At 41.0% G+C, this 14,322-nt stretch overlaps 1 protein-coding gene across 3 annotated transcripts in view; it reads right to left on the minus strand.

Moving 5' to 3' along the window:
- Slc39a8 (solute carrier family 39 member 8) overlaps positions 1-14,322 on the minus strand; it is a 65,852-nt gene that overhangs the window by 24,282 nt on the left and 27,248 nt on the right. For all 3 annotated transcript variants that reach the window (XM_021157677.3, XM_029475491.2, XM_021157674.3), the window contains exons 3-6: positions 12,954-13,116; positions 6,050-6,219; positions 4,529-4,651; positions 3,893-4,063 (exon numbers count right to left, since the gene is read on the minus strand). In XM_021157677.3, coding sequence (XP_021013336.1) covers positions 3,893-4,063; positions 4,529-4,651; positions 6,050-6,219; positions 12,954-13,116 — 627 coding nt within the window. The remainder of the gene's footprint in view (positions 1-3,892; positions 4,064-4,528; positions 4,652-6,049; positions 6,220-12,953; positions 13,117-14,322) is intronic.

Raw genomic sequence — 14,322 nt, forward strand, 5'->3', positions numbered from 1 at the left:
TTCTCTGCTCATGGATTCATTGTTGATGTTGGTATGAAAATCCAATAATTTCTATTTCAAAACTGGAGGAATCACATCATGGGTATGCCATGCTAATACTCGAGAATCTCATACCATTGACATTCCAGTTCTCCTCTGCAAGACAGGAATGACTATTCTATACATTATCAAAATAGTCTCTTCTTTGATACCTTCATGCTGGCTCTTCTCGTGACCTAACCCTCCACTGACCTCTTGAGAGAATCCTTCCTGATTGTTCTGTTGAAAGAATCTCCCGTATGTCACTGTCAGTCACCAGGGTTGATTTTTTTCATCTAAATATGTATTGCTTCCTCATAGCTTCTGGTTTCACTCTTTCTACTATTTCCACTACATAGACTAGAAAGTAGGAGAATGTGTTTACCTCAAAACCCCCTGTGCCTAGGGCACTGATCAAGTACTCGATATTTACTGAAACAAAAAAAAAAATGAAGGAAAATCTGCCCATGTCCAGTACAAGTAGTCTTTCTGTTGATATATTTAAACTATGCAAAGCAGGGCCCACCTTCGTCATGGTACTTAGATTTACCGGAAACATCCTCAGGCAACGCTAATTCTAAAGCAAGAATCTTAATACCTTAATTGACCCAAGCTTTTCAACAATGTGGCTAGTTAAAAAAGGAAATGTTGGGGGTAAGGAGCAGCAAGATGGCTGAGGAGGTAAGGGTGCTGGCCTGATAACATGGTTTCAATTCCCAGAACTTACATCATGGAAGAAGAGATCAACTCCCATAACTCATTCTCTGTTAATGTGGTCGCTAGCCCTTTAAATGTGTTTGTTTGTAAACATGGTTTCTCTGTGTAGCTCTGGCTGTCCTGGAACTCACTCTGTAGACTAGGCTGGCCTCAAACTCACAGAGGTCCACCTGAGTCAGCCCCCACCCCCACCCCCACCCCCGAGTACAGAGATGAAAGGTATACACTACCACCACCCGGCTCCTTAAGATCATTTTAAATTCTAAACTTTCTGTCATCAATGTGTCATGTAATAGAACCTGAAGATCCCAATGGGTCATATAATAGACCCTGAAGATTCCAGTGCTCAGGTCTGGACCAGGGTTACAATCCTCCGTGGAAGAGCATCCTTGCCTGACCTGGTACACAGAATAATCTTCCTCAGGAGAAGAATGCAAATGAGAATTCAAATTTCCTGCCATCAGATACCTGAAGGAACTTTTGATCCCATTTGAAGGTTTTGGCGTGCTGAGGATTAGCCTTACCTAGCCTTGCCCAGACTTAGCAGTTACACCACGATGGCACAACCCTCTTTCGTTTACTTCACATTTTGTTTTGAGATGGGATTTCACAAAGCCAGACTGACCTTGAGCTCACTGGAGCCTAAACTGGCCTTCACCTTACAATTTTCCTGCCTAAGCCTCTTAAGGATTGAGCTTATAGAGCTGTGTCTCCATGACTGGTGTAAAAGATTCATTCATCGGTGTTTAAGCTGGCAGCTTAGTTGACTGGTTCTTTGGAATCATCACAAACTTTCAGCCATGATTTCACAAGGACCCACTGTATGTTACCCTGCATAATCGTGCCCGTAGAAAACAATACTCGGGCTGGTGAGATGGCTCAGTGGGTAAGAGCACCCGACTGCTCTTCCGAAGGTCCAGAGTTCAAATCCCAGCAACCACATGGTGGCTCACAACCATCCACAATGAGATCTGGCGCCCTCTTCTGGAGTGTCTGAAGACAGCTACAGTGTACTTATATATAATAAATAAATCTTTAAAAAAAAAAAAAAAAGAAAAGAAAACAATACTCTCTAGCTAATCCATCTCTCCTCTCCTAGTAGGAAAAAAAGAGTATTGAATGGAGCACCAGTGTTGTCATCTTGTTTTTAGCGTTGTGAAGAAGGAAGACCGGCAAAGCATGTCCGAATGCAGCATCAAACAGCCCCTGTGTTAGACAAGCTCCAACCATATCCGTGCTTAACCCTGGTTTATGAGGAGCTGGTCTGTATCTGAATGGTAGATGGTTTACCATATTTGATGCTCATAAACTAGGGTTAAGCACAGTTATGGTTAGGCTCCTGGGACTTAGAGATGTTGGCCAAGCCAAGGACCCACACCTTCTGAGAGTTGGATTATGTTAATATTCTGTGCACATAAAAATGTTCATTTTTTTAGGATTTCTCCTATAAAACTTAATTAAAACCATCATTCATTACACTACCTGAGATAGTTTCCAGTTAGTTTAATATTAACACAAAGTTACTTCAAACACACTTGAGAATGTCCCTGTATCCGTTGGGAGGAGAATATGATCAAGCATGTTTTATTTCCAGGAAGAAACTTAAGTGTCCTTGTTTTGTTGTTCCTGTTGTTTCCCCACCCCACCCACAACAATGGCTTTCAAATATTTCTTTTCTACTTTGTATTTCTCTTGGTTGTTTTTCTTCTCATCTCAACTGCTCACTTATCTAGTATGCTTGACTTCGTAGCTTGGGGATCTGCATTTACCGGATGAGTCACACCGAAGATGTATCCTCTCCATCTGCCTGATGATAATTACAGTGCACACCAGTGGCTCTGTCCTCCCAGCACCCCTTTTTAATCATCTGTCTGCTCCATCTGTATTCTATATTGGGTTGGTTAACATCTCTAAGTCCTTGCATCCTAATTAAAATAGTATTTGTCCTTTACTTTATGGGGTGGTAAGATAATTAGTCTATTGTTAAAGGCACGGACCTGGAACACTCAATAAAATGTCAATTGTGAGTATGATGTAAAATTATCTATTTAGACATCTCCATTTTCTTTTTAAAATCTTATTTAAAAGCATCATTTGTGGCACCACAATAAATAGCTTCCTGTTAGTTTAACCCTCGTGTTCCTTCAAAGCCCAACAAGGAGCCTGACCATCTTCTAAACACTTCGTTCAGTCTAAAGTGACTCCCTAGTAGAAAGCAGACCAAGAGGATGATAACAAGGGATTGGAGGTTTAAAAACAAGAAGTCGGTTCCATCCTAGAAACTGAAATTATGTTAAGTCTCAGGAGCTGTCCATGGCTATTTCCCACTTGTGGAAAGGGGATAGTTCAGGCATCAGGAACAAAGTGATGCTGAGATGCTTGTGGAGAAGAAGGGCTGATGATGCTGATGGTGCTAATGGTGCTGATGGTGCTGCTGGTGCTAATGGTGCTGCTGGTGCTGCTGGTGCTGCTGGTGCTGATGGTGCTGATGGTTCTGTTCCAGAAGCTTGGCTCCCCATACAAGATAGCACTTTTCTTTCCACCAATTAATCCTTTGGCCATAGATAATTTGAATTTGCTTTTTACCACTTGAAATGAAAATGGTCATAGTACATAGAGAACAACCTCTACTTTCAGTAGTTTTTATATTTAAAAAATGATGAGATAAAAATCAATCATTGCCTAGCATATTACCTGGTATGAAATACTTGCTCTTAAAAAAAATGGTACCCATTAATATTCTTCAGGCAGTGCAAATATAAATTTTAACTCAGATAATTAATAAGCACAGCTTTTGAAACCTTCAAATCTTCTTGCAATTTCAAAATCACTCGGAGGATCTTTTGGTTGGGGATCTTGAAAGAACTGAAGTGGGAGAAATGTCCTGAGTTAGTTTTGCTAGAGGTATTGTGTAAGTCTAACAGGAGGCTCTCGTACAGCTAAGCAACCTTGGAGAACAATGAATCCACAGTTTCTTCACTTCATGGGCTTAAGCATCCAGAGGGAGAGCAGAAAGAATGTGAAGTGGCTTATCCAATGAAGATGGGCAGGTTTAACATGTGAGCACTTGAAATACTGACTCCCCAGCGTTCCCTGCTACCTTTATGGTGAAAATTACACAGAAGAGTAAGAGAAAAATGCAATCAGCATGACATACCTGGAGGGATACAACGCTGACAGTGTCGAAGTGGATGTGTCCGTTAGGCTCGGTGACAGCGGGGTTGGCATAGCAAGTCACTCCATTGACTGCAGGTAATGGTAACGTTTTGGGTTGGTGGGTTTTTTCTTTAGAACCAAAGTCATCATTCCTGAAGTGAGTATGGTCATTCTACGTGTGAATAAAGCAAGTAGGTTATAGGAAGAAAAAAAAAAGATGATTCATGTAGATAAGAAAAATGTCCATTGTTTTTCATTTATAAAAGAAAATTTTTACATCTACTCTATCTGCAGTGTAATCTCTTTAAAGTACTAACATTTCTTTTTTAAAGAGATTCTTATGTTTAAGATTCCATGGTTTCTGCTTTCTCTGTGATAGGGGACATATATGTTGTTATTTAAATAATACAAGGGGATACAAATTATCCACATCTATCTAGTTTGCATTGAATTGGAGTTAACAGTTTCAAATTTTATATAAGTCAAGTATTTTTCTTACACTTGTCAATATATTGACTTTTATTCTCTTCATATTTGCTAGTATAACAGTCATACTGTTCACATAATTCACAATTCTTGCCTTTGTTAAGGAGCCTGGAAAAGCAAGCTATCAAATGTCTTCAGTCAAGCCCTTTACCTGGCCATATGTTTTCAGTAGCATCTTAAGTGTTCTTTCGACAAAGAAAAGCATGTAAAATCCACCAAACACAGCAACTGCTTTCTCAACATAATTGTCAATTTTGGGATTAAATCCAAATGCCTAAGGAGGGGGAGAAAGGACAAGTCAGTTAAAACCAAACAGTTTAATTGACTCCTGGAAAACAATACTGTAATTTCATAGTATACAATTTTCCTGAAGTCATAAGTCCACCCTCAAATACTCTGAAACGTGAGTAACCAGACCACACACGATGCATCAAAGCCTTCCTTCTAGCAGTCACCCCACAGAGTAAAACCACCAGACCTTACAGATTCCTCTCCAGAACACCCACAGCAACATTTGCCTTAAGTGAGTCACAAACACACAAAATACTAAAGCACATACATACAGCACACCATTGTCCTAAATACATGATACACATGCATTTACAATGTTTTTTTTTTTAATGTGCATTGTGGCTCTCATTAGTAATTAGCCAATGTCTGGCTGTCCTCAAGTCAGTTAATCTCCTTAGATTTTCATCTTTCCTCTTTGCATTTGAAGGTTTTCAATAAATATTTCTCTTGGGTTCTTTCTACACAAATACTAATAAACACTATAACTCTGAAAATGTATGCTTCACTTTCACATACATAAGATTTTTAATCTTAAAAACTAGAAAAAGTTTTTGTTATTTTGTAAAACTTAAAAGAGGGGCACGGCCTGCATACTGCTTTCTCTTTATCTGGGGCTTGTTTCTTACTCCTTCCGTGTGCAGAATACAAAAGGAGATGCGGCTCTTGTGTATGTGGATTTTTCTCATATGCCTTTAGGACTTACTCTCTTTCTTTCTCTCTCTTGTTTTCCTTTCACTAGCTCTTTTCCCAATATGGTCATAACAGATAGGAAATAAAAGGATGCATATTTCATATTGATTAAGTAAATAACAATACATGATAATGACTGCAGTCACTATCAAGTAATACACTTTAATCAAAAGGGAAAAACAAGCTGTTCTTTATTTGCTGACCCATGACTGATTTTCTCCTCTCAGTCAATTGAAAAAAAAAGTGGGGGAGGGGGCCTGTCAACAGGACACACAGTTAACCTCTCATCTTGTTCAGCTGTAGTAAAGACAGAAGGGAATTCTGTAGTTTAGCTTCAATAAAATTTAGACATTGGATAGCCTATAGAAAATAAACAATGAACTGTAGAAAAATTAAATCTTGCCAAATAAAAGGCAGGATGAAATGTTGAGCTCTTTGAGGTATCCTAGCGCTGTCTAAGCATGCATATCCTGGTGGCTGCCCTCCTAGAACAATAATTTTGTCTCTCACTCCAACACTCCATAAAGCATGAGATAATCTTTGCCACTTACTGTGTTTCTGATATCTCTTATCCAAAGCCTTCTAAACCCATCATAAAATGCTGTAGGGATTATGCAGGCTAAAATGCAGAAGGTGCTAAAATGTTTAAAAGGAGCAATTATTCACAGAAACGCATAGCCCACCCCCTTACCTCTGGAATAAGCTGGAAAATGGCGTTTGAGAAAAGAGTCCCAATAGCGAGCCCCACAAAATAAGTCAAAATCTTGGGGAAATAAGACTTCTTTATCAAGGGAGTTAAAATCAATCCCAGGAGAGAGGCCAGATTGATAATTGTCACTGACAGGAATCCGTAGCCCCATACTATAGGAAAAGGGGGAAAAGAGTAAAAATTAGTTACAACCAAGGAGTCGAATGCACATTAACTGCAGCATGCACAGCACATGAGCCTTGAAACATTTCATCTTTAAAGGCTTTAACAAATACCTTCTCCAACACTAAAAATTCTCCTTGAGATTTATACAGAAATTTGAGATCATATGTACAGTAGACTACTGAACATTAATAGAAAGCATGTTTGTGGGGTCTGGGATCTAGCTTAGTTGGTATAAGACTTCATTTATAGTGCAGAAGGCCCTGAGTCCAGTCCCCAGCATTTCATAAACTACGTATGGTGGTTCATGCCTGTAATCTCAACACTTGCGAGGTGGAATTAGGAGGATCACCATTTCAAAGTCTTCTTCATCTGCACTGCAAGTTCAAGGCTAGCCTGGGCTATGTGAAATCATGCCTCCAAAGGAGAGGAACTAGGACGGTGTGCTTGGGCTTTAAGTAGCCCTGTGCTATGACTGATCCTCAGATCAACGAGTGCAGAGCTGGCAGGGAACTGGAGAATATCTGAAGAAGGACGAATGACCTGCCTTGTACAGTGTACAGGCTCCAGCTACCTCACGTCATCTGCAGCTCAAGGCTGACTTTATAATGTAGCCTTTTGCACCAGACCTTTAGTCCCAGCCGCTGGAAGGCAAAGGGAGGCAGATTTCTCTGAATTCGAGGCCAGCCTGGTCTGCAAAGTGAGCCCAGGACAGGACTCACTTGCAGAAACCCAGGCCAGCCAGGGTCCTGTTACACAGAGAAACCCTGACTCAAAAAAAAAAAAAAGTGGTCTTTTAGAAGATACTGTGAGAGTCAAGGGAAAGATGACGTAAGCTGCTACCCTAGTGACTTGAGATGATGTCACTTCAAACTGACAATCATCATGCCGACACTTGGTTTCTCGTAACCTTTAAAACGAAACTCTTCTAATTTTAAACACAAACAACTCCTCAGCTCTCCCCAGCTGGGCCTCCCAGAATCTGGAGTCAGCCGGTGCCGTGAGAATAGAGATAATGACATCACGTGGGTGTGGAGGGGACAGCTACATTGCACAACTCACCTTGCCAGGCCCAGAGGAAGACTGGGTGATGCTGGCAACACCAGAGGTGGTTCATCTCTCACTCAGATGCCCAATGGCCACTCAGTAAATGTTGCTGGCGGGAGGGGGTGGGGATGACAAACACTATCCTAGTTTGATGCCTAACCAGATGTGCTGGATTGTAGAGGCTTGACTTAAGAACAGAGTGAAGCGTGCACGGGATAGTCCACTGTAGCAGTGTGGTCTGAGATGTCCCATGACCACTGCAACCAAGCTACATGTGGCACAGAGCACTGTCTAGAAGATGAGAACGCTGCTGCCGCGTGGCCGCTTTTAAAACATCCACCAGAAAACTCACTTAAACGTTGGCCCACTTCCTCTCTGGCCCTGTCAGAGCGGTACACAAGTAACACCCTGCACACAGCAAGTGTCTGCCATGCCAGGTACTGTGCCCAGCCATCAGTGTCTTCTATCCCATTAAACCCACACAGCCTTGCAAGAAAGATACTACTACCTTCCTCCCACAGTTACTGAAGCCAGAACATACAGCGCTCCCATAAGCGCAAATCACACAGATAAAACTCTGAATTTGGGCTAAAAGCAGTCGCTGCTCTTGTAGAGGACCAGAGTTCAATTGCCAGCGCCGACCCAGAGGAATCCAACGCCCTCTTATGGCCTCTGTGGGTACTGCAGGCTTATGGCTCTTACTCAAACAGGCCCACACACAAAGACACACAGACATAATTTTAAAAACTAATTTTTAAATATGAACATGGGGGAATAAAAAAGAGCTGGAGTGATAGATTGCAATTAAAAAGCACTCGCTGTTCTTGTGGAGGATTCTGGTTTGATTGCCAGCACCCACACAGGAGCTTGGAAGTCTCTGTAACTCAGTCTCAGGGCATCCAGTGTCCTTTCCTGATTTCTTAGGGTACCAGGCATGTACACGGTTCACATACATACATAGAGGCACAGTTTTTTACAAAAGTAAAATAAATTACATTGTTCCTGAATATACCACACCTTCAACATATGCTGTTTAATATTATTTCCAAAACGCTGAGTAAGCAGACTTCTTCCTTCCTTTGGCTCACTGTTGTTATGCAGTGAGCAGAATAGGCTTAAAGGTACAAAGCCCCGGACTCTCTGTCCCCCTTAGGAAACGCATCTATGGAAACCGCTTTGAGGGAAGAGACATCAGATAGATCTCTAGTAGACAGACAGACAGGCAGACAGACAGACAGACAGACAGACAGACAAAGAAAGAAGTTCTAGATAGAATTATGTGCTTTTCACTTAAATATTTAATATGGCCAACTTCATGATTCTTCTCCCTCTTCAAGACAAAGAACTGGTAGACTTCACTCACCCACATACCAGAAGAAAACACTCATTGGGACTTTAAATCTTGGAGTGAGGGAGCATCCTGAGGCAAGAATTAATTTGCTCCCCTCTTTTTAAACTGTCTTAAACCTTGAGCTAGCTCAATCCAGGCAGTTATGAGGGACAAAGGGAACCCACTCTACCCACAAACATAAAAGTCTTGGTTCTGCCAGACAAACTCGGATTCTAGATCTCCTCCCCAGTGGTTGCATCCGTCTCTTTGCACACTGTGTGTGTGTGTGTGTGTGTGTGTGTGTGTGTGTGTGTGTGTGTGTCTTTGCATGCTGTGTGTGTGTGTCTTTGCATGCTCTGTGTGTGTGGTGTGTGTGTGTGTGTGTGTGTGTGTTTGAGCATGAGAGCCCATGTGTGTGTGCATGCGGATATATGTGTGCACACAGGTATGTACGGATGTGTGTGTGTGACGCTTCCAATAAAACATGGCCAAGTGTTGAGATCCTTCTTGTCATGCCTTCTTATTCTTTCAATAAGCAGAGAAAGCGACTCTGCTCCTGCCATCCTAGATGAACTCACTGTGCAGTATCAACTTCATCGCTCTGGAGCTCACAGCTTCATCACTGCTTGTATTATGTTGGACAGTATAATCGTCAAAGCTGCTTCAAGGGAGAGTCTCTGGTGCTTAAATCTTATTTGAATTAAGTAGTACTGTGTGAACTCTTCCAGAAAGGGAGCAATGTTGGACCTTCCAGTTACTACTAAGATATGATTAATTTCTCTCCCAAAGAAGTAAACTTATCATTGGTTTTTACTGCATAGATCATTGTGGTTTTATAAGGCAAATGAAAGGCAATTTCCAAAAACTTGCAATAAGATCTCTGAGGTTACTGTATCGTCCCACTAAAATGTCAATATAAACATATCCAGAACTTTTTGTGTCATGGCTCCTTAAATCAGATTTATTTTGAGTTTTTTTTTTAAGTCTCTTGAATGACCTCAAATTCAACTCACAAGCAGTGAGAAGTTATATTCAGAATCTACTACAGGGGGTTATTTTTAATTTCCTTGTGAGAAAGTAACATTACAGGACCAAGGAAGACCCTGAACCTATAGCCATATGTATAAGAAGCTGAGGACAGATCTGTAGATATGAATGCTTGCTGCACAGCCATGAAGATCTTAGTTCAAGTCTAGCACCCATATCAAAAGCTCATGTGTCCACACATACCTATAAAACATGTCACCAGTGTTTCAAGTGACAGGAGAATGGCTGAGATTTGATGTCTGCTAGCCTAAGCTTGGGGTCAGTGAGAGCCCCTGTCTCAAGTGAATGGAGAGTGATAGATCAGGACACTGACATCATCCTCTGACCCCCAAATGTGTATAAGGTCACTCCACCCCATACGTGTTTATAGTCTCCATGCATATACCCAGACACACATAGACTCATGTGCACACACAAAAAAATCAAAGATATAATCTTCTCAAGCTGGGTCCCAGTCACTTACACATATTGGTTCATTTTGGTGCTACCCACAGTTCTCCAATAAAGGAGCTGGGAGTACACCTGCTTTACAGATGGAGTGACTCAGGCAAAAAGATGCTGAGCAATTGCTCAAGACCACACATGTGCACTAAAATAAAACTATGAAGTATGGCATCAAATGGTGATCCATTGCCAAACTAAACAAATTAGCAGAGACAAGCACTCCACTCTCTTTGTTGGGTTCCCTGTCCAAATACTTGGTGCCTTTCTGATCTCAAAACTGAGAACTGTTGACTTTTCTACTTTATGGCTTTGCAGTGTTGACTCTAGAGTTCTCTCTCACTTCCTGCTTCCTACTTCCTGTTCTTGGCTCCCAGCTCCACCTGACATAAAATAACCTGAACAGCTAGAATTAGAAAACCTCTCTCTCTCCTCTCCCTCTCCCTCTCCCTCTCCCTCTCCCTCTCCCTCTCCCTCTCCCTCTCCCTCTCCCCCCCCTCTCTCTCTCTCTCACACACACACACACATACGTCCATATCATCTATCTAGCAATCATCTATATCCTCTATCATCTACCTATCTGTGTCATCGATCTTCTATCAACTATCTATATCATCTATCTAGCAATCATCTATCTAGCTAGCTATCAACTACCATCTAGCTAGCTATCATCTGTCCATCTCATTTATCTATCATCTATCATCTATTTATCTGTGTCATCTAGCTAGCTAGCTATCATCTATCTATCTATATTATCTATTATCATCTACCTATCACCTATCATCTATCTATCTATCTATCTATCATCTATCTGTCATCAACCTATCATCTAGCTACCTATCATATATCATCTATTATCTAACCAAGCTACACATGGCACAGAGCACTGTCTAGAAGATGAGAGAGCTGCTTCTTCATGGCCGCTTTTAAAACATCCATCAGAAAACTGACTTAAATGTTGGGCCACTTCCTTTCTGGCCCTGTCAGAGCCGTACACAAGTAACTCCCAGCGCACAGCAAGTGTCTGCCTTACTAGGTACTGTGCCCAGCCATCAGTGTCTTCTATCCCATTGAACTATCTATCTATCTATCTATCTATCTATCTATCTATCTATCATCTATCTGTCTATCTATCATCTATCTATCATTTATCATCTATCTATCATCTAGCATCTATTTCCCTATCATCTATCATCTATCTGTCTTTCTTTCTATCATCTATCTCTCTATCATCTATCTATCATCTCGCTTGCTTTCTTGCTCTCTCACACTCTCACTCTTGCACCAAGTCTTTCTCTGTAGCCTAGACTGGTCTTGAACTCATGGTGATCCTCCTGTCTCAGGCTCTGAAGTGCTAGGATTACAGGCCTAAACCACCTCAGCCAGATTTAGAAATACTTTTGAATCCCAGTAACTTTGCTTTACTGGAGTTGGTTCCTGAAACCGCGGGCCTTAGGCAATACTGAACCAATATTGTCCTAGATATTTTATGAGTGTTGTCATTTAATCCTGGTGACAACACTGTGAGAAAGGAGCTAGATTGGATGAGCAAACTGAGGTAAAGGGGCTCTAAGCATGTTTCCAGAATGGCCGGAAAACCATAGAGTTGGACTGTGACGTCTGGGCCTTTATTGGTCTGGATTGCTAGTAATTGATAGTATATTTAAAAACTTCATTGCATTTATTTTCAAATGTAACATATAGGGCTGGTGAGATGGCTCAATGGATAAGAGCCCTGACTGCTCCTCCGAAGGCCCTGAGTTCAAATCCCAGCAACCACATGGTGGCTCACAACCATCTGTAATGGGATCTGACACCCTCTTCTGGTGCACCTGAAGTCAGCTGCAGTGTACTCACATACATTAAGTAAGTAAGTAAATAAATAAATAAATAAATAAATCTTTCAAATGTAAAGTACAAAGTGTCAATGTAAGAGTCTTATAGAAATGTAAACACACTCTAGCAAACATTTGTAAGTCCCGTGTCCTCTTCCATATACAAATGTGAAAGGTTAGTAACTCCATGTTTTAAGGGTTTAGCTAGAAGCACCGTAGTTTCTTTCCTATGTCTTCCATCACAACTGCAGACAAACTGACAAGTTTTAAAATAACAGGACAGGCAAAAGGCGATGGCGACTGACTCATCTAGTCAGCCAAATAGTACATAAGTAACCTGGTTCGCACATCACGCGGTTTAAAATCGAGAAATGGTTGCGTATTGACACATAAAATAACGTTGATGACATTAAGGTAGACATCTAGGGCCTTGATTCTCAACCTGTGGGTCGCGACTCCCTTGTGAGTCCGTATATCGGGTATCCTATCAGGTATTTCCGTTATGATTCTTAACAGTAGCCAACTTATAGGCATGAAGTAGCAATGAAATTTTATGGTTGGGATCCCCACAACACAAAGACCTGGATTAAAGGGTCAGCATTCGGAAGGGTGAGGACCACTCCTCTTACCAGAACAAAGAAGACTTTGGGGGGGAAAGAGGTAAAGGGGGAGGGGAGGGAGGCTTCGGGTAAATACGCTCAACGCATTATTGTGTATTTGCGTGAAATTTTCATATGTAACAGAACATAATGTTTGATGAATCTATGCAATAAAAATCAAATGAATAAGTAAAAAGAGAAGACTGAATTGTAGAATTTTAACGCGTACTAAGGGCAGTCTTGATCCCACAAGCAGAAGCGCATTGCATACAGTTTGTATGAGTTCCCAATATTCTTATCTAAAAACTCGCTAAATCTTATTTTATCAGGTTTCTCACAACTTAATTAAGAGCGATAAATGAGAAAAGGGTGCGTGAGAGCTTTATCTCCCACTGCCTATGGAGTGGAAAATGGCTTCCGGGTACCTTCGGAAAGACTGGGCTTTGCGTTGTGCTTTCGCAGATCCTCGCAGGGATGGAAGTTCAGCTGCTGTAAGACCGCAGGGCAGATGGCAGAGAAGTTCGAGCTGGTTATCTGGGTGACATTTGAGAAACCATGAAGAGAAAAGATGTCTTCTGCTGACAAACACTGAAACAGAGCAAACAGAGGCACACAGATAGTAATGCAGCCAGCACATATGAATGAACACCAAACCTTAGGTGTAGAGTACGGTCTATAGAAACACGCCGTACTCCGACCAGGCATGCAGCGCTGCATCTGAACTCACTACAGAAATGAATGGACCAGTCCATTCCTCTTTAAATCCAGAAAGAAACAAACAAAATAGCAAAAGAATTATTTAATCAACTGCCTACCTAATATAAACAGAATAAGATTTAAAAAAAAAAAAACTGGTTTAGACGTTGAGAAAGACTTCAAAAATAATAAGAGCTGGGCTGTGGCTATAACTCCAGGTTAGGGGGAAGGGCTTGCCTAGCATACACAAAGTCTGGGTACCCAAGACTATAAAACACGAAAGGAGTACCAATGGCACAATGGTAGTATTTGAACACAGGGCTCTGAGATGATTTTTTTTTTATTGTCTCAGTTTACCTTTTTAGTTCTTTTATTTTGTGGATGCTGTCAGAGTAGCTTTCCAGTATTCTTTGTTGATGGCTACTTGGTTCCTTACAGTTTCATAGTTTAAAAATATATCCATCAATATCACAAGAAGAGTTCCAAAATTGTTTTAAATTATATCTTAGCACAAACTGTTGTTTACTAAATTATTCTAAATGCTGATGATTAGGGTTTCTACATGATAAAGAGTTTTGTGGATAATGCTGGGCCACTTAGAAATTCATTAACTTTTTAATGAGGCAAAGAATCTGCATTAGAAAAAGAAATCTCTGCAAAAGCAATTTTTTAAAGGGTCATTTACTCTCAAGTGTATTTTCACTGTAAAATGGATGAAACATTAATAAATCAATGTCATACAAATTAGAAGCTGAGAAATACCCATTTCCTCAAACAAAAGCCTGTCTTTCATAAAAATCAACTGAGAGATATTTTTGTCTCTTTCAGTCAATACTCTAACCCCACTAAAATCTTAGCTTTGTACCATAAACGGAGCTGTGTTCCTCAAAACTCATGTCGGACCCTAATCCACAGTGTGGTGATATATGGAGATCGTCTATGTAAATAATTAGTGTTATAAGAAGGACCCTGGTCCATTCAGATGAAGGGACAGTAGAGAGGACACAGTCAGGAGCCCATCTACCATCCACCGAACAACCCTCACCAGAAAGCCATGTCCTAGCCCTTTGATCTTAGACTTTCAGTCTCTAGAACCAC

The sequence above is a fragment of the Mus caroli genome, unplaced genomic scaffold, assembly GCF_978045245.1.
Source record: "Mus caroli unplaced genomic scaffold, Mus_caroli_1 scaffold_3, whole genome shotgun sequence".
Lineage (NCBI taxonomy): Eukaryota > Metazoa > Chordata > Mammalia > Rodentia > Muridae > Mus > Mus caroli.